Source organism: Columba livia, chromosome 2 (assembly GCF_036013475.1).
Source record: "Columba livia isolate bColLiv1 breed racing homer chromosome 2, bColLiv1.pat.W.v2, whole genome shotgun sequence".
Classification (NCBI taxonomy): domain Eukaryota; kingdom Metazoa; phylum Chordata; class Aves; order Columbiformes; family Columbidae; genus Columba; species Columba livia.
The window spans coordinates 126,851,671-126,877,714 of record NC_088603.1 but is presented as its reverse complement, the minus strand read 5'-3'; the positions used below and the strand labels follow the sequence as shown (position 1 = coordinate 126,877,714).

The following is a 26,044-nucleotide window of genomic DNA, read 5'->3' as shown; positions in this document are numbered from 1 at the left end:
CCATTAGCAAGTTTGCTGATGATACCCAACTGGGAGGTGCTGATGACTCTCTTCAGGGACAAGAGGCCTTGCAGAATGATCTAGATAGATTGGAGCATTGGGTAATCATCAATGGCATGAAATTTAACAAGTCCAAATGCCAGATTCTGCATCTGGGATGGAGTAACGCTGGGCACAAGTATAAATTGGGAGAGGAGTACCTAGAGACCAGCCCTGCACAAAGGGATGTGGGGGTGCTGGTCAACAGCAGCTCAATAGGAGTCAGCAGTGTGAGCCCTGACAGCCAAGAGGACAAACCACATCCTGGGGCACCTATTACCTTCTCCTCCTCTTGCATTTAGTCTTCCTAAGCCATAGGTATAGTATGACATTCTGAAGATTCTCCTGACAATTTTTAAACATGTAACCTGCATTTTGTAACTCTGGACCTGACATTCAGGCAAGAGGAGGATGGAAACAGTTGTAGAGACAGATTTTTTAAGTGGAATAAAGCAAAACTCTAAACTAGGCATTTCAGAGACAAAAACGCATTAAGCAAGTTGGGAATTGTTTCTTTAAAGAAACTATTTAATTCATTTTCATATTTGCAACATGTCTTTGCAGCCTTGTCCCTTTAAAAAGCTACTTTGGAATATGAGTACACATCCATAAATTTCAGGCAGATCAATTTCCATTTTGGCTAAATTCTGGGAGGCAAATAGGCCTAACAGACATTACAAATAAAGCGTGGTTTCCGCAGAATCTCAAAGAAGATTTAAAATGTGGGTTTAGCTGGTTAAAATTCATGCTATAAAATGCACATAATACCTTCCAAGAAAGCATTTGGGGAAAGTGGTTAATTTCCTCTTCCTGTCTTTGATGAGATTCCCTTGTTTGCACATCATTTTGTAAAGTCTTTCTCCTTGCTCAGAGATCATCACCCAGGTGTCCTGTTCCATGCCCAATTTTAAACCTGCCAAAAATGCATTAAAATTTTATGAAGTGATATTGCCATTATATTTCAATATCTTTCCCAAAAGGGAGAAGCAGTATTGGTATTTTACATACAAAAATAGTAAAGCAATTGTTTTCCATTATTTTTTTCAAAATCAAGATTCGTCTGTGAACATCCAAGATTCATAAAGCATAATCAAATTTTATCTATAATTTCCTCATGGTGAAGTTAAATTGTTGCTGAAAATGTACATCTGTTCTGACATCACCATTGATACTGCTAACATCACCATTGAAATGCTAACACTGATTTTCAAATTTCAGTATATGAACATTTGCAAGCAAGTAGTCATGTCTTCCACAAGTTTAAAAGAAAAGTGCCTTCATTTTTTTCTTACCATGTGATAATAAAAAATGTTTTTACATAAAGGAAACTTTTTCAAATTTCCAATGAACAAGTTATCTGTTATACATTTGTTAGTTTCACAAAAGATTGATTCACCCCCTTTCCACGAAAGCATCTACACAATCTCATTTTATTTGCTTCAGAACATTCTCAACAACTGACAACTATCAAGGGTTTTAGTTCAGTACTTATTATTGATTTATTTTTTTTCCTGTTTCTCTTCTTGATAAAATCATTATGTTTTCTGAATAATAGATGATGAAAACCAGTTTCTGTTGAATTATGCATCCTATTTGCTACTCACAGAAGCTTGTGCTTCCAAGGAATACCACAGACCTTCATATCCCATGCACTTTCTCCATAGGCAATTATTAAGTCTGGACAAATCACACATTTCTGGGATGTCTTATGTATGTGTTCTCTGTTTCTGTTCAGATTTTCACATTTTTAAAATTATAACTGTACATAATAGATCTGAGTAATAGTCTGCCACTTCTTTAATTCTGAAAAAATAGCCACAAAAAATATACTTGTCGTGAGAAAAAGCTAACAATGGTAATGGAAACTGATATCAGAGTGTCTCTCTGAACCTGATAGTGGTGATGCCACACAAACAGATAAAACGCGATTTATTTCCAAGAAAAGAAAACTTAACCAAAATACTACTTTTGGAGCTTACTGGATGTTAATGTTTTTTATTTGTATTGACCGCAACAGGCCATCACAGCATCCTCAGCCTTAAAGATTACCACCTTTTAAAAAAATGGCTAACTTGCTGAATGTCTCAGGTGGTTACAGGAAAGCCCCCCAAAAGACTTCCAAGCAAAAAGTTTCCAATTCAGCTTGATTTCTCCTAGCAGGAAAAAACAATCTATTAAGTGATCCCAGATGATACTTCAATTACAACTGCTGAAATCTCTGCTGAAGTACTTCATTTAGTGCATTCCCTCCCTTTTGCTCTACGGATTCCAAATGAAAGTGTAGTTTGGGCTTCCCTAAGTTCTCTGAATTGCCGGGTCTCCCAATATGAATGGCCCAGCAAGCCCCAGCTACACAGCACACTCTAGCTGGGTTTCCCTGTCCGGCTCCTGCTCCACATGCTGCATTTCCCTGGTCTGCAGCTCACTGCAACCCGGAGTCACTCACATGAGCCTCACTCCCAGCCCAACAGATCTGGCAAGTCTGTGCATTTAACTGAGTTGGTCTCGGACTTGCAAAGGAGATAAAACACAGTTCTCACATGTGCAGTCACTCAGACTTCAGTGTAATTGCCTACGTAGATATATATACACACACGAAAAGGATCCTTGTCTCATTGAGTAAATATACAATTAAGGCATCTGTATGTTCACAGTGAATGAGAAATTGTTTATATCTACATTCAGATAGAGTATTTTAATTCTAAAAAAATAGCTGTTTCATTCCCAAGTCATTTGGCAACCTGCATGCAATTTTAAGTTAATACATCCTGCGTTACAAGAGGTATTAACACAGAGATGGATAAATTTATAAGTTGACAGACAAACTGAGAAATTCAAGAATACTTTTGAAAACACTGTGTTCCAAACTGAATCTAAGCGTGTACCAAATCTTCTCCTGTTCTGTCCTTTTCCTCTTTTGCGGTTGTCTCCTCGATGGCAAACCCACTGCAAACACCAGAATTTAAACAATTCCCCAAGTCACAGGATGATAAAATCCTAGGTCCTGGCTTGACTTTGGGAAGGTCAGATCACACCTCAGGCTTGGCAAGGTTTACCTGAAACTCACCTCTGCTACCAAATGCTCAATAGAGTAGTGTGAAGTGGTAAGAATACATCAACATAAAGTACTCCCACTTTTTCTATTTCCTACCTAAAGGTATCAGAGTCAAGAGAGCCAAGAAATTTAAGAATGAAGTGGGATTTGGTAAAAATCTTTGTAGCCAGGTTCAGACAAGGCCCTACACAGAAGCAGACAAACCTGGGTTTTGTTTAATTTGAAACCATCGCTACCACATTGATTTTTCATTTCTTATTTTAAACTGTCAATATTTTAGTACTCCAAAGCATCTTTTTAGCTTTTCTATTATTAATTCCCATTGGTACTGTTCATTAGGCAGTGCTCTGATACCCTAGTCAAAACTCTGGTCCTGTAGCAGAGATGTTCCACAAACATCCAGTATTCAACTTTAGACGATCAGATGAAGTATTGTTAGTTTCCATTTACAACAGAGGCACAAAACAACGGCCACTAAAACAGGCCACAGGAAATCTGAGCCAACCAGAAAAAGAATCCCATATCTAACTACAAGGTCACATCTTCTTTCAATACCAAGGCTCCAGACATTGTTACTGATTAGGATATTTTAGCTTGCAAATGAAATTAGCTCCAGAAGATGACAATGTGTCATCTTTCCCTGGTTCTACTTTGTGCTGGTTTCACCTTCAATGCATGAGGTTATTTGTGGTCACATTTGAGATCAAGATTATATTTCATCCAAGTATTCTTCCACCATAATTCAGTTATTCAAAAAGACAGTTGTTTGTGAACAGTGATTTCTCACTTTCTTGGGCAGGGGAGAATACATGAAGGATGGAGTTGTGGGTATATTCTGTACCATTTCCTAGTGGATCATCTGCATGGAGATCCAACATCGAAAACTTGCTCATGTCAGTGATTCAAATGTCCAGTCATAAAAGGGAATCTATACATACAAATCCCACAAGGCATTTAGGACAGTTTTTGCTGGTTTTACTTCCCCTCATATAACACAAATCATAATACTACACAGACCTCAATGAAATTATTACAATTTATACTGGATGAAGATAAGCTGTAAAATCATAGGTTAAATCATCAGCCCATTTCCAGAACAGCTTTCACTACCAGCATACATGATTCAAGCCATTATGCCTTTCCCAGTACAAGTTCGATTTATTTTTTCCAAGCTGGTAATCATAAACCTTCAGCTGAACCTGACACTACAAGTTGGCCGAGCAGCTGGTTTTGCTTTTCATCTCAACATAAAAAATACCAGCATGGCTTTCTGGCAAAGCAACGCAAGGCAGTTTATTAACCTACCTTTTCTTCTCTCTCGCTCTTTCAAAATAGCTTCCAGCCATTCTTGCTTCTCTTCAGGGGTTTTTGCCATGCACACAAACCATTTGTTCTTTGCTGTGTTGTGGATCTTCCAGCCATTAATGACAGTGTGGCCGCTGCTGTGATAGTCAGCTGGGAAGAGATAAAATGGCTTAAAGAGCAACAACTCTTAAAAAAGCAATAGTCGTTACAATTATTAAGAGATCCTATCATGATAAGCAAAGCTCAGGAAATACAGAAGAATAAAAATGTACCACTTGTGAACTATAAGTTAATAAGCTGTACTTTTAACTTTTAGCACATAATGTCCATTTTAAAATGTAACAGAGAATTGCCTAGCATAAGGAAGAATGTAGAAACTCATTAATAAAACAGGCAGACCCCCACTGAAAGAACAGAACACGGTACTTAGCGTACTTTTGTTTGTGTTAAACTGTAATAAATAATTCCTTTAAAAGCAGCATCATGGTTTTGCTCCTTAAACTACTCAGAGCTGCTCTGCTGATTGAATGATTTACTATTAAATTTTTAAAAGGCTAAATATTCAGTTTGAAGAGTAAGCAAATCATATGTATTTGATGTATCGTTACTGGGTACCTGAATAAATATATATATACATTTACTTGTTTACACAAAATGAAATATAATAAAAGATTCACTATGACCTTAAAAGAATGCACTAGCAAAAGGCATATATTCACAAATATGTTCCTAACAAGCCTGTCTTCAGTGTGCACGTTATGGGGGAGAGGTAACGACTGCCAATCTTAGATATCTTGACCTTCTGACTCCTGACTTTTAAACCACTATGCTCTTAAAAAAAAGACAATTTACTCCTTATTACTCTGTCTTTATTTACATAACATTCTGTTATAACATGCTAGGCCACACATGCTATTCAGAAATTAGCTAAACAGACTCCTCTCCAAAACTAACACCCTTGAATATTCTCAATTAGGTTTATAGGCATTTCCAGGAGGGGAACTTGTAAGGCACAGTGTTCCATGACAACAAATAGATTTTTTGCATAAAATACAGACTGAAACTAGAGCTAGCAACTACAGTACAAAACATTAAAAAAAATCAAAGGTCAACATTCTCTCATCATGAACCTTCATTAAGAGGCAAGAAAGTCCTAGGGCCAGCCCAGAATACTGTAATAACCACGGAGCTTTTTATTTTGTATATACTTTTTCATAATTCAGTACTGTTTTGTCTAATGAGATGGGATTTTCTGAAACTGAAACCCTTGCTGAAATGCTTGCTAAGGTTTATCATAAATCTCAGCAGACATGCTAGTATCCTTTCAATAACTCTGCATTTTAATTAGATGGAAAGCAGCCAAGCTTTGTATACTGGGCTGGGAAATGTCAGGAACTACTAGAAAATCATGAGACTGATGGCTAATTTCTAAACCAATGAAACTTTCTAGTACTCAATGTGTGTAAGAAAGTACAAGCATGTCTATGACAGGGAAAAGATGAAGTTATTCTTCCAACATCATGTTTATAGCACTTAATTTTTATAGCACTTTTAATACTTTTATTCACATAACCTATGCCCAATAGTGCTTGTCCCTTTCAAAAACTTTCTTGAAAGCCAGTCACCATATCATTTATGCACTGTCAGAAAATCAGAGTCAGAAGTCAGGGAAAATAAAGTCTCAGACAGAAGCTTTCAGCTGACAGACTTACAGCATTTTGGAGATCAGAGGCAAGAGAGCTACTGGAGGAAGGAAGGTTAAGGACCCTTCGTATTATTTAAGCATATACTTGTAAAGCCTGCAATATGGCACTAGTTGCACCTTTTTGTTTATTTATTAAGTTAGAGGTTAATACATATAAAAATACAGGGTGATATTTTTCCTGCAGTCTTTATTACTGTACACCCATCATCGCAACACCCGTGTTTGGTACGGAAATATTAATGATCTCTAAAGCAGTGAACCAGAGCAGTTAAAATTACAGCCAAAAAAACAAAGAAGACAGCTTGGGCTCGTAAACAAATTGAAATCCTCCCATGTCACTCTCGACGCAAATTTGGTGTCAACTTAGTAGTTTAATTCAGAAAAAATGGCTCATCCAGCCACTTCAATAACTCAATGGGGAGGTGACATTTTAAACATGCAGCTTCCTTGGCACCTGACTTTCTGTAACTGCAGGGCAATGAGCACAGGCAGTTTGACATTTACCTCATACCACTACAAGCTCACCGAATTCTGTGAAAAGCCCAATCACCTAGCCGGGTACTGAGGCTGTATACAGATGGCAATGAGTTCAGGTGGAGGAAAACGGGTAGTATTCACCCAGTTTTGCAAAAAGAACCCACCGTGATGATGCCCAGCTGGACTTCAGGTGCAACAGCCCTGCTTTCACTATTGCTCCTCATGATCCTCATGACTTCAATTTCCCAAGGCTCCCATGAGCAGTTTGTTCTCACCAGTACCCTTTTCAAGAGGCTATGGGCATGGATTTCAGCATTACACTATCATCCCATATAAACTCGAACCTTTTTCGGACTGTCTGCCGCACAAAATCTGGCCAAGAGCTGCAGATGGGCAGCCAAGAGGTGTGCCTGCTTCAACAGGCCAGCTGCACAGGATATACACACACTATTCACCAAAAGGCAACCACAGCTGCCAGTCAAGCTAAAAAACTTATTTGCAAACCTGACATAATAGTTAGAGAAGAAAGAAGAGCATGAGACTTCAGGTTGCTCCATACAAAGTATGAACAAGCATGCTTAACAAGTCATTAAGCCTCCAGCTTCCCAAGGTGATGAAAGATGACATTGTCTTCTAAGGATAACTGGTAATACACTAAAGCTTGTGATTTGTTCTGTAACATATTGTTCAAAATTTGAGACTCAAACCTTTGAGAGATGCATAACAAGCAATTTGTTACAGCCATATACAACAGAATTTGTTGCTTCCCTTAAAAAACAAAGAGAAACCTCTGTACTGAAGTACTTCTAAGTTTCTCAGATTTAAGGTTCTTAGGAGCACTGATGCTCAGAAATACCAAGGAAATAATAGCTGTATAATATCAATTCCCTTCCTCCTCTGTATACTTTGAGACGCAGTCTCCGGTTACTATTGTTATGTAGTGTTTTCTCTATTTCATGCCTCATTTGATGAAAGCAGGGAACAGAACTAAGATACTATAAGCAACCATAAATCTGGTATTTCCTAAGTCTCAAGTGCTTGTCTTCATAAACTAAATAACATTCATTTAATGGCTGATGAGTGCCTTTAGAAATATACTTTTCTCTCAAAACTGAATTTTTAAAAATGAATAAAACTATACCATCACAAAATATACAGCTTTCTAATACTTCCAGGTGGTTGGGTAGTCACATTGTTTTAAGAATACAAATAGTCTGCCCTGGTAAGTAATATGCATTACACTTTAACCAGTGCAATCAGAAAAAGGCAGAGTGCTTCATGACCCTGAAACAAAAAAAGAAAGCTTCCACCAACTGTACTGCTCAGCCAAGACCTAATTTCATCAAAGAAAATTTGCTTTTCAGAAAAAGCTTTGTTAACTTCTGTAGGCATGTCATTAGCATAACAATAAACCACACTGAGAATCTGTTTTCCTATTTCCGTGCTTCTACTTACAAACAACGCAGACGACATTCCTGTATCTATCTACACCAAGAGCAAATGCTCTTGGTTACCCTGTTCCCTGCAGCCCTGTGGTTCCTTATACCAAGTGAGCAGACGATCCCAAAATCTATGGTAAAGAACTGTGGAAGTGTCATCTAGACTCAAGTCATTAATGCAGAGACCCATGAAGACTACATGAGAAAAGTCACGCCTAGATATGAAAGCAGAAGCACTCTGCACTCAGAGCTTGCACTCTCAATTAAGAATTATAGAAAGTGATGGGGAACAGATGATTAAGGATAATAAAATAATACAATACCAAAAAGAGAACATGCAAAACTAATGTGAATGATGCTCAGACGACTAGACTACTACACTTGGCAATGAGATGAGACAAAAAGAACGCAGAATAGTACTGGGTCACAGTTCAAATGCGGATGACTAGAGAGGATGAGAAACAAGACATCTGGGTGCAACAAATGAGAACAGTACAGAAACTGAGACAGCAGAAGGTTAAAGAAGGGCATCAGGATCTGTGTGAAAGAAAAAGCATCAGTGTGACAACAGGGAATGCACTTCTGACTGTAAGGAAGGAAAACAGGTTTTTCTTTAGAAAAAGAGTGAGGCCGTGTCAAGAGAAGGACATAAACGTGCCACAGGTCATGGAAATAACAGATAAATTTTCATATTTCAAAGAGAACTATAGAAAGGAGGAATGATTATTTTAGGATATTGGCCAAACTGAAATGGAGAAGGTGGGAAATGCGGGGATATGATTAAAACAGAAAAAAAAAAAAAGGCAGGTGAGAATAAAATCAAAATAACCAATTAACTGATGTCTCAGAAATGTGAAAAGGATGGATTTTAGAAATGTTGCATACATAAAAGTGACAGGATTTGATATGGGCCAGAAGAGCAAGTGGGAAGGAAGCACAATAGCCTCCAGTGCTGTGTGTGAGGCTATAGGAAATGGGGACACTAGCAAAATTTCCTGTGGTTGGAGGAAATCGGACTCCTCATATCTGCAGTGAAGAGGAAGATGATTTGTGCTTAGTCAAATTATACTTGAAGATTCATTGAGGAAGAAAACAAGGAAGGAAAATGGACCGTGTGAAACAGATCAAGGACTAGATAGCTAGGACAAGCAAATGAAAAAAGCTACAACAGATTCGAGAAATACAGGAGAAACATGAAAGGAGGAAGGAAGAAATATTTGCTAAAGTCAACGCTAAAAGCATAGCAACATCTGGGATCGGAACCAGCAAAAGAAAAAAGTTAGAGAATCCTCGGAATATTCATAATGAAAAAGATGGCTACTATGAGTCTCTCTGGCCACAGTAAAGTCGAGAGTTACAAGTAAAGAGATGCCATCTCAGGAAGTGACATAATGGAAAGAGGAAAACTTTTTGTTTTATTTCTAAAGCATATATAAGGAAGATGAAGGAAAATAAATGAAAGGTAGTCAAATAATACAGGACATAAAAGACTGAAACACCTGTCTTTTTAGCATAAACAAAGTGCTGAGATTTCACACAAATAAAGCCAATAATTGGGCAGAAATACAAGCAAGGGGAACAGCAGAATATGGAATATTGGATAAATTATATTTAAGTCAACAAGGCTTGATGAAATTCACTATAGTGCACCCAGAGATATCTAAACCACTAACTAAATCAGTGGGTCTGGTGAAGAACATAGCCCCAGACAGATGTCATGGAGTTCTTACAAAAAAGTCTAGTAAAGAGAATCAAGTGTGACCGCACAGTTCTCTACCTTACATTTAGCATTTTCCAATAACTTTATCAAGAGTTTAAATGGTTCAGTAATAACATAGTTTGTTCACAGAATCAAGGCAAGAAGCAATGCAAGAGCTTTGGGAACAAGACTTGAACTCCGAATGCTTAATGAATTGCAGAAAGACTATGATAAAATTCAGTACAGAAAATAAAGTAATTATTAGCTCCTATCCTTAGACATTGACACACTGTAAGATATAATGGGAGAGTCACCAGTACTGCACAAAGTGATCTGGTGTGGTATTCTAGAACACAAACTAAAAGAGAAATAATGTTCTCAGAAAAGCCAAACAGTCCTGAGATTAGTAACAGACATCCCACATGCAGCAATACAGTAATTATTATGTGCTACTTGGTACCTGTGATGTTTCAGCTCTGGACACCTCATAATACAAAAGATTCAAACAAGTTTAAAAAACAAAAAACAAAGAAACAAAAAAAAAAAAAAAAAAGAAACAAAGGACACAAAAAATAATAAAAACTTGGAAAATACGACCCATGACAAGAGGTTGAAAGCCTTTTAAAGAAGAGATAGAGGAAAGACAAAAAGCCTTCCAATAAACTAGTTTGTTGCAATAAGAACGGTCAAATTGTTCTCCAAGTCTACCCAGTAGCACAAGAAGTGAACAAACTATTTCAAAAACAAGGAACTCAAGTTTAGGAAAAAAAAAATCTTAATTTTTAAGAAATATTTAACTTCTGTGAAGGACTTCTATGAAGCTTCCTTAAGCTGTACAATCCTTGTTGTTAATGCTAAATTTTAGAAAGAAGTATATTAAAATATGCTTGGAATCATAGAATGGCCTGAGTTGGAAGGGACCCACAAAGACCATCAAGTCCAACTCCTGTCCCTGCACAGGATAACCCCACAGTTCACACCATGTGTCTGAGGACGTTGTCCAGTCTCTCCTTGAACATCGTCATGCTTGGGGCCATGACACCACCCTGGAGAGCCTGTTCCAGTGCTCCACCACCCTCTGGGTGAAGAACCTTTTCCTATGTCCAACCTAAACCTCCCCTGGCTCATCTTTCTGCCATTCCCTCTGGTTCTGCCATCGGTCACTAAAGAGAAGAGATCATCTCCTCCCCTTGTGAGGAAGCCGTTGACCACGATGAGGTCTCCCTCGGTCTCCTCTTCTCCAGGCTGAACAAACCAAGTGACTTTAGCCACTCCTCATATGGCTCCTCCTCCAAACCCTTCACCAACTTTGTAGCCCTCCTCTGGACACTCTCCAGTAGCTTTATATCCTTTTTATACTGTGGCACACAGAACTAGTCCGTCATAGACGCAGGGCAAAGCTAATGTTATTTTAAAATCAAGAGAAGTAATACGTAACTTTCAGAAATTGCCTCCAGACCTACGTATTTGCAATGCCATCCACTGCAGGTTTCCCATCACTTGTTTTTCAGTTCTACATTGAGAAGCCCAAAATAACTACTAATTGTAAGGAAAAAATAATTTTTATGCTCAAGGGTTAAACTCAAGGTCCCCCAAAAAAATTTACATTTGTAAAAACACTTCGGGTTTTCACCTTTCTAATGTAAGCAAAATTTCAAGTAATCATATGGATTACATCCCTAAAGGTGTTAAAAAAAAACCGACTTCTTTTTCTTAAAAAGCTGTGTTACAATTTCAGTATTTATAGTGTTTGAGATTTTACTCCAACAGAGGTAGCTCTTCTATTTGCTTTTATTAATACAAATATATCACGTACCTAGGGATACTTTATTTAGGAGTCCTGGAATGATGCAAAGTGAAGTTAAATACACAATTTCAGTTGAGCAATAAATGTCACCTTATTTTATTATTATGTTCATGTTAGTGTAAACTAGTCATCTATGACCGCCCAGCTAATAATGTACAAAAGCAATGTCGTGTCACAGAAGCCCAACTTTCATATGAGCAGACAGTCCTTCTAAAGAGGCATCTTACTCTAAGCACAAGGAGCACACACCATTCTCAAAGAAATCATGAAGCTGCATTTGATTCCAGCACCTCGAAAACACTGCTCTGTAAATGAGCAACACGAATATACTCACCTGTTCCATCATCTACATTCTCTACTTCCATCACTTCTGTGTTAATTCTGCCCCGAAAAAGGTAACGATGGCCATCTGTAGATGCTTTGCTGTTCTTCAGTCGCCTGATAAGAAAAAAAAAAACAGAGGAGCAGGTCACCCATCACTTTTGCTCTGTTTCTGCAATGCTGCCTGTACACGTAGCATTTAAAGACTCCTGTAAGGACCACAACCCATTTGTACCTGTTCAATTGAACAGCGGAGACCAACTGCTGAATGGGACACTGCTGATGCTAAAACAAAGGTGCTACCTCTGGTAAGAGTAAGCTGCGAATTGCTGGTTGATGTGAGAGTATATGAAGTCTCATTCTGTAAATGCCCTGTTCCAGCACTGGTACTTTGCGCCGCTGCCTGGCACTAAAGATGAATTACCACACTGGGAGGACCTTTCCTGCTAACTGGTTTAAGCCTCCATGTGCCAGTCAAGAAATTCAACATAAGGATAGCACGACTGAAAAAATAAAATAAGAACAACTTTGGATATAAATCTTGACCTACACACATTAGCCTCATAATTGGGATTTATGCACGGAAGAACTATGAAGACGTATTTACTTCCTCACGTAAGAGTTAACCAAGAATTATAATTAAGAATTGCTGAAATTTTTATAAAGTTTCACAGTGACATGGTCCAAAGCACTTTGCATTGCTATAACTCTGTTCCCAGAGAAGTCAAGGCTTTTTAAGAATTCCAGTTCTAGGCAGCTTTTCCCACCTCAGATAAGCCAGGGGGAACATTTTCTGTCCATTCTGCCCTATAATGATAACTAATACCATATACCAAACAAAGGCCAGTTCCTGAGAACTAACGATCATCTGAATTCTGACCTCCACTCATTCCAGAGAGGTACTAGTTTCAGAAAATCACCTGCCTCTCAGTCATTACTGTCTAACAAGTAACTCTAAGCTCCTTATTCAGAAACTGAACAATATTTTTTAAGAAAATACAAAACAGCAGTAAGCATAAAGGTTCAGTATCATGCTTTTTCTCTCTCAAGTGAGGTAAATCCAATAACTCCAGCAACCTTTGTACCTATGCACCCAAATGTAGCAATCCATGTTTATACAACTCAGCAGCAAAAGGATGCTTAAAAATTACATAAAATACCTTATACCATAAAAATATGAAAATTTTTGTAAAATTCCCAAAATACAAACCTCCAGTGAGCAACACACTCTTTACCTACTTACCAATCAATACCCAAAGTATCTTGCTAGTATATAATCAATACATTTGATTAATCTATCCAGTAATATATATTCAGTGGCTACTCAATAACAGTTTCCACATCGAAGACACAAACTCAAGCAGTTTCAAGAGGGAAGTCTATATGTAGGCGAACACTTATTTTTTAGATGCATAAAAGCACCAGACGTTAACTGCAGAAGCTTTTCGCAGAACTAAGGAATTGCTCCTTGCAAGCAGCAGCTTTCTGGCTGTTTTCCCTGATTAGAAATACAAGGCTTGAAACTCTTCAATCTGTAGAGACTAATTTTATAAACATAAGCTACAATATCAATTTGTTTGAACTAAAAATTCAGTTTGTTTACTATTCCTAGAAAAGGGTGATAGCATCACATATAACCTGTTGTGGAAGACTGACAAAACAGATTCTTTCTCACATAAATTTTTTTTTCCAGTGTTTGAATTAAATTCATTTCTCGTTGGATGATAGGTCTCCTCTAAAAATGCTAACTTTTATATTGCAATTAACTGCAGCAAACACTTAGGTGTTGTTCAGATATTGTTATGAAACAGCATACAGAGAATTAGCTCTACTGTGAGAAAAAACAGATTATATTCTGAAGTATAAACTAATCATTTACCTGTGCTTTTTTTTGCAGTAGACCAAAAGGTTATCAAAAAGAAAAAATATCCTCTCTTGGATATTTCCTGCTGAAATTTTCAGTAGTAGTCCACTTCGGAGCATTTCTGTGCACGTGTCTGTGATGTTGGACCCCTAAAATTAATTGTAAAGAAATATATATATATTTTATTTTTTTCTGTGAGAACTGAAAGAGTCTGCATCAATTAAGGAGAAGTTTCTTATACAAATTCAGAACCGTAATGATCTTCCGGCAACAGCAAAAATCAAACTCATGGTAATTATTACATTATAATTAAATAATACTATCTAATGTTTACTCAATGCTTAACACCAGCTTTATATTCATTTCATTGCCATTAACTGGGGTTATTTGAATGGATAAAGGTTAATCACAAATTATATTACATCTGTGCATAAGACGTCTCCTGAAAAATTAGGCCAACTTTATACAGTTACTCTTTTCCTCAGTAACTTCACTATTTAGTCAGAAGTGTCAGAAAATGGGGATTTACAGATATAATCTATATTAAAATGAATTTGCAAACTGAAGTTATCTGGAACTTGAACATCATCAAGAGTATACACTTCTACACTAAATTAAGCTTAACACAAAACTGAAAAACAGCAAGATTTAAAATTCAGGCAAAGTAAATAGTGGCTCATACAACTACAACTGTTCAGTATACTTCTTAACATACTCTGAAGACATGAGATTTTTCCTAAGCTTGAAATGTGTGGGATGAAACTTCCCATGGCTCATTTTCGCTTCAGGCAGATCATTCTTTCATGTGAAAAGAGGCAGGCATTTTCATAAAGGTTAATGTAAAAGAAGCAACTTTAACAAAAGACTTTTTGCCCAAAATATTTCTGTGAAGAAATCCTGGCATTTCTATGCCTTATCAAGAGAAGTTTACCTCTCAAGGAACTCTGCCTTGAATTCAGAGGTGTATTTTGCCATTCTGAAAATCCCTGCTCCTGTGGGACAGAGCTCCTGTCCGTGCACTATACACATCCAGACACACAATCCTGTGGATAATTCTGTGTGCTGGCTGCACCCAGAGCTCCAGGAGCTTCCTAACCAGAGGCAGTCAACAGTCAGCTTGGAAACCTGCAGAAGCCAGGACTTTCCTTTCATCTGCAGATGTTATGAATGACTTACGCCTGCAATAGCTGTAGTTACTTCCTCTGCTTGATATAACCACAGTAGCCCGAAGAAAAATGCATCCAATTAAGAGTCAAAAAGCAATCATGGGTTCTGCTCTTCATCTTACCCTTCATCCTTTGTACGTCACAACCCCGAATATTGGGCAATAGCTCAGACAGTTGTAAAGAGAATGCAGACTGTTTACAGAGACGATAAGAGAGATTGCACCATCACACTGCAACATAATTCGGGTCTCCAAATAAAGCAGCTTCAGTATCAGCACTAACCACTTGTGTTCCCATTTAGGTTCAAATGAGCCCAAAATGAATGTCATCTATAGCCACTATACCATACTGCCTTTCTTAAGACAGCATCAGCACCAGAAGCTGGCACACAAATTTAACAGTTTTATTTGAAACCAAACACTGAATTCCCTTAAAAGCACACACAGCATTATAAATTAAGCATAAATTAGGGCTGCACTTGAAGCTTGCTGACCACAACTACAGAAAAGCAGGTCACTCCTTTCCATTCAGTTTCTTCGCTTTTGTGCATTGAAAAGGGTAAATTTGCTTACAATAACTTGCATTTTAAAAGGCTGGATTTTTCTTGAAGTTTGTTTGTTTTTACAGAGAACTTCAGCTTTGCTAGAAATTTTTTTGGTAGGGAAGCTAAAATATTTCAGCTTAAGGCTTCAAAACTGTATCAGCAGTTTCAGCTTTCTACAAAGGGTGTATTTTTTCAGAGAAACGGTCTTATAAAAACATTTTGTCTGTTTTTATTTCTAGAAAAATATATCCTTTACACAACCGTACTAGCAAGATCTGCTCCTGTACCAGCATCATGTCACAAAATACCATATTTTAAACGTATTTTAAATGTATATAATTTGGGCTACGTGAATTATCAAGACTCACCTCCTTAATGATTCAAGTTCAACATTACAATATGCCAGCGAGTATTATCTGTATCACGCTACTGTGCTTTATTATTGTTTTCCCCTTCATTTTCCTCCTTTTCTAATATAAACTGCTGGATGATGAAAAAAACACCCCAGAGATACTTTTTTCCCCTACAGACCTCCCATCCAAATACTGAACAGCATTAACTTTACCTATTGGATACCTTTTGACAAGATCATAACCCATGCTGGCGTGGCCGCAGGTCAGTGAATTTTGTTATTGTTGTTTTATTTGCTGAAGTCCAAGGGAATAACATAACAGGATAAGAAGTCACATCTGGCTGTCCTATGTAACGCTGCTAGTGCAGAAAAAGCCCCTGCCCACCCCCTTGCCTATGTAGTGCTGTTAGGGTCAGCCTGTTCCCGGACTTGGGGTGGACATGGAAGTGAAAGGGAGAAAAGAGGAAGGCATTTTATGTGAAAGCACTGCTGTCCCTATGCCTGGGGTGAGCTCTCAATCACAGAATGGTTGGGGTTGGAAGAGACCTCTGGAGATCATCTAGTCCAACCGACCTGCTCAAGCTCCCCTAGAGCAGATAGCACAGGAAGGCGTCCTGGCAGGTTCTGAATGTCTCCAGAGGAGACTCCACAGCCTCTCTGGGCAGCCTGTTCCAGTGCTCTGGCACCCTCAAGGTAAAGACGTTTCTCCTCATTCAGACGGAACCTCCTGTGCTTCAGCCTGTGCCCATTGCCCCTCATCCTATCGTTGGGCACCACTGAAAGGAGTCTGGTCCCATCCTCTTGACGCTCACCCTTCAGATACTTATTGATGAGATTGCCTCTCAGCCTTCTCTTCTCCAGAATGAACAGGCCCAGCTCTCTCAGTCTCTTCTCATAAGAAAAGTGCTCTAGGCCCTTGATCATCTTTGCAGCCCGCTGCTGGACCCCCTCCAGTAATTTCTTGTCCTTCTTAAACTGGGGAGCCCAGAACAGGACACAGCACTCCAGATGTAGCCTCACCTGGGCAGAGTAGAGGGAGAGGATAACCCCCCTCAACCTGCTGGTCACACTTCCTAATGCACCCCAGGATATCATTGCCCTTCTTGGCCACAAGAGCACATTGCTGACTCGTGGTCAACCTGTTGTCAACCATAAATCCCAGGCCCTTGTCTGCACTGCTGCTTTCCAGCAGGTCAACCCCTAACCTACAAGCACTGCCATACCCACCATGCAATTCAAAGGAGGACTGACAACTGTAACATTTTCATGAAAGATGTGGCTACACCTTGAACGTCCACATGGGTTTAGAGCAGACCACCAAGCTACAGGTGATATCCAGTCCAGTAGGATAATTCATTTATCCAGCTCTGAGATGCTCCTCTCGTTTGATGCTGCAGTAACAGATGAGAGGTCACCCTTGTCCCAGAAGCAGGTGAGATTATCTACTGCACAGCTAAAACTGATCTACACTACCCACAAGCAATACTTTTGGAATAAATATTACCAAAATCTTCTGACACAAACATGTTTTCATTAAATGTTTGAATCGAAACTACCAGGGAAATCTCAGATATAAGCAACTTGAACCTGAAAAGTAATTTTCTGTTTTGAAGCTTGCATGAATACATATATTTATACTCAGTGCCTGCAAGGGAAGATTGTATAGTTGCTCAACTAAACATAGAAACACTACTACTATCCTACAATTCATACTTCTATACATTTAAAGTACCTGCAATTAGAGCTGATGGGGTATTTTCACTGAAACCAACATTTTTCTAATACGTCAATTTGAAAATGCCATGTATTGCAGAAACAAGCCTGGTTTAATCATCTTACAACAAAATATATAAAGGACTTCAGTGGAAAAAAAATGACCTGCAAAGCAGGCTTATACTGTGAATCTAGACTAGTTTTTCCTTCATCTATCCTACTGAGTCATTGAAGACTCCAGACCTCTAACACAGAGCAGCCCTCTCCTGTGGGTAGCGCTGGGGCCAATGACAGTGGGTTTTTTTCATGGTAGCTAATGTGGAAATTAAAAGCCCATAAGACCTCAGAGTCTGCAGGTTATTTGGGTAAAACTGGCTTCTAGCAAACTTTGGTTGCCAGTCAGTCACCTATCATCCCACTAAGGCAATAGCTCAGGCAAGAGGTCTGAAATGTCAGCTACCGTGACCATATCACAAAACAAATGCATTTAAAGTGCAGTGGAAGGAGAGAGACCATATGCAAGAAATTGAAAACAATATCCCCCTCATCCTTAAGTTAACGAATACCCACCTTTGACATTAAAAAAATATCTATATCACCTTGAGATGAAAAGCAGCATTTGTTGGTTTTAGTTGTTACAAAAGCTACTTATGTACATATTCTGGGCAAATTTCAGTCAAACGAGGAGGTTCTGACCATACTGATTCAGTAGCCAGCACGTTAACAGTGAGAAAGGCCAGGCTGGATGGGGCTCTGAGCAATCTGATGCAGTTGAAGATGTCACTGCCCATTGCAGGGGGGTTGGACTAGGTGACCTGTGAAGGTCCCTTCCAACCCAAACTATTAATATTCTATGATAGGTCAGTAATTACAGATATTAACTTACTCTTCAGTACTTGCACATGGGCACAGGAAACAAAATAGTGGAAAGCGATGAAAATCCTGGAGTATGAACCAGAATCTCTATTAAAGTACTACTTGATGAAATGGCAGAATGGAAAGTAACATAATCCCCACGCTATGACACTACATTGGCCTGTGACTCAGACGGGCTTGTTCAGTTTCCAGCTTACAAATAATACAATTTTATTTTTTCTTCTCTCACTGAAACATCCACGCAAATTTTACTGACAGACTCCTTCAGCTGCTGAGCCATTCTCCAGCTGAGACAGCCACCTACACAAGTTCTGAATTCAGGCCAATAAATCAAACCACTTAGGAAATTAAGTGAAAAAGTCATTATAGTCAAAATTTTATTTCTTGAAACAGATGTTCCATTTTTCCATGAATCTGTATTTTTATCATAATAAACACAAGCTTCATTTTATGACACTTATGTATCGGAATTCAAGCCATGCTTTGATCAGATTCTAAAAATAGTCTTTATTTTTTTCCCTTTCCTTCTAGTTGGGGCCAAGCAATGTGCTAAGCATTTCCTTCTGGAAGGAAATCTCCAACAAGTTTGTCTCTTTATTTTTAGGCGATTCAGAAAACCAGATGTTTATTTAATTAAATCCACTCTCATACATTGTATTCAAAGATTTTTTGCATTGTTGTCGGGTATCATCCAAAATACTGTTAGGTCTTATATATGCTCTGGAGTTCTTACAATTTCAAAGACTAATCATACATTATGTTTGAAAAAGATGCGCAATTTTGCCAGATTGGGCACCCTGTGGTCGCCATATGATCACAAACCTGATCAGCTGAAGTACAATATACGCCACATAACTCTACTGAAAACATGGTATTTTAAGACAATTAATTACACCATTTCAGAGTTCAAGAAGAAGTGAAATCCTAAAATTAAATTGGGGGCATAACAACAATGACAAAACCCCAAGGCTGGAAGGAAATTACTGTGTTATGGTTCACAGAATACATTCTGAGCACAGAGAGAATAAGTCTGTTCCGCATGTTTCTCTCCATAGTGTTACCCTTCCTTGTTACCTTTGCTCATTAATATATTTGCAACTGCAAACATATTTACTACTGTATGTCATATTAAGAATTCGGAAGAAACTTAATGCAGCAAAGTGGATTCCATTTTCACGGTCACACGTTTGAGAACAGTCAGTTCTTCAACAACTTATATGACTAACAATGCATGGAACTTTATACGTGAGTGTGTTCATTAAGATGGATTTGGCAAATATTTATAAGACTCGGGCACTGCAAGCAAGGAGGAGAATTTTAACCATTGTACTGCAGTAGAAAACTTAATTGAAAAGTTGAAAATAAGAGGAGTAATGTCAGTGATAGGCAATAAGAATTATTTAACAAATTTCCTTGCCATAAAATATTCAGCAACATAAGCACTTAACTTTCTACTACTTCTATCATGTAGTTATTGCACAAGCATGTCTAATGCATTTTAATATACACATATACTAATCCTTCCAAGTTATTGCTGATGACAGCGAGTTCAAGCAAATTGAAACTTATTTTCTCCTGTCTACACAAGCAGCTGTTAAGATACTTGCTTCTTTTGGAAAGTGTTAGGTCAACTAGACCTCCTCTGAATTTAGAGGTTTCCTTTATCTAAGCAGTCTTTTATTTTTTAAAATCCTACAAACAGTATCATGCAATGAGTACACACTGTCATTTGTCTTTAATGGTGCAGGGTTTTTTTTGAGATTGAAGATTACAACTAAATGCAGAAAGGTTTGTCTGAATACAGACCAGCAATTATATAGCTTTTGTACTGCCTGAAACTCCTTTTCTTGACGCACAGAGAATTACTGTGGAATGTGTTATCTTGACCGTCATGTACGAGAAGACTATAGTGCCCTGAACTCCGGCATAAGAGAATTTCTCTGCTCTAAATTATACCTGCCCCAATTACAGAAATGGAAGAGCAGTTCCTGAAAATGCTGCTACACAGGAAAAGGAAAAATGCCTTAAGCGATACATTTCAAGTCCCACAATGCACTGAAAAAACATGAAGAATTTTGATTAAAGTAAAATTAGTTGCTTAATCCACGTTTTGAATGAACCAAATCTTCCCACACTACTCCATTAACAACAAACCAAAGGTTTGCGCAAGTCCGCAGATCAGGAGACTTCACGTGGAGCAGACTGGAAACAATTCTGCAGTGCCACCAGCAGTACTCAGGAGGTTCTTTGTTCAGTGTGATTTTTATGCTCCTTTCAGACAGTGGCTTGTTCTGCTGAACCCTCCTGCAAGGCAGGGGGAGGCTGAAGCCTCTGCTGCAGAAACAGAGCAGGTTCAACAAACAGCAGGCCTGGTAAAGGCAGGAGACGCAGGGAGAAAACAGAGCTGTGTATGAATTATTTTGTGTTTCTGCTCTGTTACCTATTACTATGAATGTCTATTTAAAAGTCGACTCTTCTAGTCAATATTCTAATTTTTAGTTGTCAGACTTCTTGGGCAACTGTCAGTTAAAGTTCAGGTGGGTCTATCTCAAAGCTTTCTCTAATTCAGTGTCCCATCAGCATCCCTAAACTTTTATCTTCTCTACACTGTACAAAGGCAATTCCCCACTACATAGCTGAAAGATTGGTCTCAGTCTATCAGCCTAACGTGCAAAAAATAAATTTCTCTTGCTATCTTTTCCAGTCAGCAAGCCTTCCACAAAGCTTAAAGGGATAAAATCTCTTCTTCCAGTTCTTAAGCAGCTCTCTCAGGAACAGAAGTAGCGGCATCTCAGTAAAGTATTCAAAAGAGCAAAAAACTACTTCCACGTTGAAATCTGTCTCTTAAAAAAACCACCCGTGTATCCTATTCAAAACTCATTAAAAAGAAAGTTTATATTACTTGCTTTAGATTTCTTTTACTGGGACTTCATATGTGTTTCCTTCCCACCTCAGCCTGGGCAGCTCAGACATTTTCACACCCAAGGCAATTTAAAGATACACGTGTCTACATCCACCTTTCTGTATAAAACAGTGCTCAAAATAATACAAAAGGAAGATTTTGGTGCTACAACTTCTCCATCATGTTGTTATCTAGGGGAAAGGGTGACTCTTCTGGTTACTCCTGAAGATTTAACTCAGGAACAGACCTATGGTTACTTCATAAAACTAAAGCATTAGAGCTCCTCCATTTGCAAACTATGAAGGGAAAAAAAAAAAAAAAGAAAACCAACAAAAAAATAGTCTTACACAAATTCTTTTGAATATATTTACTTTAAGCTCAGCCAATAGTAAGCGACTACCTATGAGCTGACAAAAACTAATGGACTCAGGGCTCAATCAATAATCAGGCAAAATGCTGTTCGGCAGTCATTGACAGCAATTAAATGAGAGCAGCAGTTCCACGAGGATTTACAGATCTGTATCTGTGCGCGTACGTGTTGATATAAATGATCACTATTCAAGGCAAAAGCTGAACATTTGCATTGTTTCCTGGAAGTCTGCTATTTTATACAACCATGCTCCATTATGGATAACACTTAATTTACAGAGCAGATCCCAAATAAAAGCTGTGATTTCACAGAACTGAGGAGCTGACAGTACCCTCAGGATCACAAAAACAGTGCAATACATGCTTGTCAAAAATGTTACTCTCTCCTCAATAAAGAAAGCAACAAATCTTATGACAGTACCTCCCATCCTTCAATATGAGACTGCCATTCTTCCAAAAACTCTAATTTTTCCATTTGTCTCTTGGCTTCATTTATGTTGGAACAGACAGCTTTCATGGCCTGGAGGGCTTCCATTAGTGCCGCATAGTCACTGTGCTTCTTTGGAGTCCGCTTCAGTAACTCCTATTTAGACATTAGAAAAAAAAAAAAAAAATAAAAAAAGAGAAACCTGTCTTTGATCTCTAAATGTAAATTACGGGAGGCTTAAATTGAGTAGGATCCAAAAATCAAAAAGTAGCCAGACTTCTCTTTTACTGGGTGGAAAAGTAACAAACCCTCCAGCACTGTGTCCTATTAGGACACTACAACTCGGAGAAATGAATTACTAACAATAAAAGTAATTACTACTTATGAATAAGTTTGCATTTCAGCTACTTTCTCCCCTCAACTATGTTTGTCGGGTTTTGGTTTTTTGATGGTTGTTGTTGTTTTTTTATATTCCACAGGATGGAACTGTTCAATAGCAAAGATAACAATTCTGCTTAAAAATGTTAAGTTTACTGACGTCAAAATTAACACCTGCCTTTCCTGCAACTCAGGGCAAACCCCATGTTCCTTTAGCTCCACACTATTGTTTAATCAAGTGCAAAACACCAGAGCACTGAACAATAGCTTAGGTGACTCACTGATTTCAGGTGGTTACTGGTAATGGCAGCCATACCAAAAAACAAAAGGGGAGTTGCCAGTATTCATCTGAGATTTCCCAACTCAAACCACCACCTCCCCATTTACAGCTGGACAGACTACAGACAGCCTTCAGTGCATACCCTGACTGAGGGATGGGTACGTTCCTCCTGGAGCCCTAACCCTGCTGACACCACACCCTGTACTTAAATTTAACATAAATAGATTAATATAAATGTATCCATGAAGTAATTCATTAGTCATTTTCCCTTGTTTTGTCTGTAGAGCCTTCACTCAAAAAATAGAAGACAAAAATAATGTTAAAATAGGCCAAAGAAACTGTAAAACCACAGATATCTGGGGATGACTCAAACCTCATTGCAGTTATTATGTTCTTTAACTTGTTTTAAAAACGTTTATTTTAGCATCTTCACTTTAAGATTTTTGTCAGTGCAATGAGATGCATATGCTTCATAACTGGCAGTGTTTCAGACCTAAACTCACACATGGGTGGTGAAAAACATTGTCCAATAATCAGGTTTCAAGTAGCTTCTAGAGCAGAATCTGCCCTGGCTTTTCTCTCACAGTTTGAAACAATTAACAATATTAAACCTTACTTTGTTAAACATAAATTTGTTTTAAATGTTTACTTTCCTGATGATTGTATTATTTGATTTCCTAACATGCAAAAAATGTCAGTAACTCAGAGGTTTGAATATCAAATGTTTATCAGCACATAAAACTTAATTTAAAAAGTTGTAACAGTAAGATAAGAATAAACATATATATGTGCATAGAACCACCTACAGCATCTTACTGTTACTCTACAGTTTTTCTTACAAATCATTTCCATAAACATTTTTAATTTGCAGTTTGGTGATGGTAAGTGAGAATCATTAAAGCATGTCACTAACAAACCCTGCTACCCCAAGCATTTTAAGCAAGGACATGGTCAAATCCAGTTGAAATCAGTCTCATTAAACTCCCTCAAATTGCTTCCTTCTGTTCAACAATGGAGAGGCAACCTTAGAACTAGATGCGGAAGGGAGCTAATCATCTTTCCCCAGCCAAACTTCTCAGTCCTTTTAATACTGATGTCAGAAGACTTGCCATTGGCTTTAACGAGAGCAAGTCTGGGTCCAGTATCTAATAAAGAGATTATTCACTGTCTAGAGAGATTGTTCCTGCAGTTTGGAATTACACTTAGCAACCAGTTTTATATAGAAGTATAAAGTATAAGTACCTTCAAAAGAAGGGGATACTTGCATATTCTCTGTATTGGCGTTACTAGATAACCCTCCAATGGTACATCTGTGTTCTTGCGTCCTCCAAGGAGCATGCAATTCTAGATTGGGAACAGTTTCAGAAATTAATACAAAAATCCCAATAAAATCATCATAAATAAAGACAAGGGCACATGCATGCAGCAATATTGGCTAAGCTGTACATAAACTAGATACGTATGCTAACTATGTGATGAGGGAGGTTTGCAGGAGTGTCTAAAGAACAGGCCTGAACACACGGACAGGCAGGTACATTCACTATCATATATGACGTGGAAGCTTCAGTGGTGTTATGCAGGCGTGGGTATCCTCTTCATCCCATTAAAGAGTTGTCTTTTTTAAAGTTTAAAAATGAAATAATGTAAATAAAATGCTAAAAATATGCTTTTGCACTTCAGTGAACAAAAATAAAATCAATTCAGGGCCACTGCTATAGGTGCTGTTTGTTCCAAAAGGTCTGTTCGTGACAATATGTAGTACCAAAGATGTTTTGAATAGTTTTAATATGGCCATCTAATACACACACCAAGAAAGGCCTTCTGTTTACATACTTCTATATTTAAATACAGTGTGCAATGAATAAAATATCCTCAGTCGTGAGCTAAAGAATATTGAAGTTTTGCAAGACATGCAACTATGGAAGCAAAGAATGAGATATTGGGTGGAAGCATCCATGAAAAAGCATCTGCAAGAGAGAAAAGGATAAGGGCCATTTGAGATAATGAAGAATGCAAGGGACACTACAGCAAACATTTGAAATTGCTGGAATTCAAGTGTAAGTACATGGAGACCTAAAGTGATGACGGAATTTATTTTTTTGAGAGATCAGAAGGAATTGTGATGCAATGATATGAGATAATCTACCGCTTCAAAGAGCAAGATGTCTAAACTGAGAACACTAAACAAAAGTAGTTTAACGCAGCCAGATGGTATGTTGACACAGGCCACAAATCTGGATGCTGACATGTTGTTGATGGAACAGAGGCTCCACAACTGGGTGGTTGTTCGGCTCAGCACATAAATCACAACTCACATACCCCAACACCAGCACTGCCAGAGGGATCTCTACACCCACGCTCAAGTCTCTGCTTTGTACTTCATGGTTAACCAACTTCTGTCTTGTCCTAAAGGATCCTTTATCCAAAGGAATCTCACTTAACCTTCCAACAAAAAAGCTTAACTGATAAAGACTGAGCAGGATAACGGCAACGCAGACTACAGGTTTATACAATGACTGTCTCTATATTTAAAGGCTCCAAGGTCTGGTTTCAGCTCCTGATTATTTACAGATAATCACATCTCAATTGTACTTCTGAATTGCATAGTCAGACCTCCTGTTCTCTAGGTTAGACTGTTGCCACTTATTCTACAGACAGGTCCTGACTCTAGGAGGAACCCAAAGCAAATGTGAGAGTCCTGCGCATGCACCCCAAGTACATGACACTGACACACCATGAACTGCCACAACTACAGCTTGTCTTCCTTTCTCACAAAACAAGTTCTTTGCAATCTTTCTCAAAGTATTTTGCTTTTTGTCTCTGTAGTCAGCATTCACCCTGTCTTCTTGAGTCTGGCCATGCTGCTCCAAATACAAGAACCATGTGGGGAAAGGTCCTCAACCTGGGACAAGGTGAAGGATACTGTGTCAACTGCTAAGGAAAAACAGGTCAACCTTGAAGCTGCTTTTAAATATGAATGGAACACTGCTGAATAAGAGGCTCTTAGCAAGAAGGGAGATGGCACTTCATGTCACCCAGTACCCCCTACAATGAGGAAATTCCCATACTGCTCATTAACGTGGCTGTAAGTAAATGCAGTTAGGAAGGGAGTCAGACCCAGTATCTTACAAAAATGTAATGAGCTGCAATAGGACAATTTCATTAAGGACTTTGTCAACAGCAGTAATGAAAGCCTACTCGATGCTAAAAATAATTAATAAAACTAAATAAAACCTGTGATAGTGACAGCACTGGCATAATTTTTTTTAATCACATCTGTGATGCTTTACTCTCGAGTCCTAAAATGCAATAATGAGTTCTGCTCA

The 26,044-nt window shown here is 38.2% G+C and overlaps 1 protein-coding gene across 5 annotated transcripts in view; it reads right to left on the bottom strand.

The window, feature by feature from the left end:
* PREX2 (phosphatidylinositol-3,4,5-trisphosphate dependent Rac exchange factor 2) overlaps positions 1–26,044 on the bottom strand; it is a 177,790-nt gene that overhangs the window by 99,641 nt on the left and 52,105 nt on the right. For all 5 annotated transcript variants that reach the window (XM_065053725.1, XM_065053728.1, XM_065053726.1 and 2 more), the window contains 6 exons: positions 23,961–24,062; positions 22,055–22,216; positions 13,727–13,860; positions 11,861–11,964; positions 4,400–4,549; positions 808–952 (listed from right to left, as the gene is read on the bottom strand). In XM_065053725.1, coding sequence (XP_064909797.1) covers positions 808–952; positions 4,400–4,549; positions 11,861–11,964; positions 13,727–13,860; positions 22,055–22,216; positions 23,961–24,062 — 797 coding nt within the window. The remainder of the gene's footprint in view (positions 1–807; positions 953–4,399; positions 4,550–11,860; positions 11,965–13,726; positions 13,861–22,054; positions 22,217–23,960; positions 24,063–26,044) is intronic.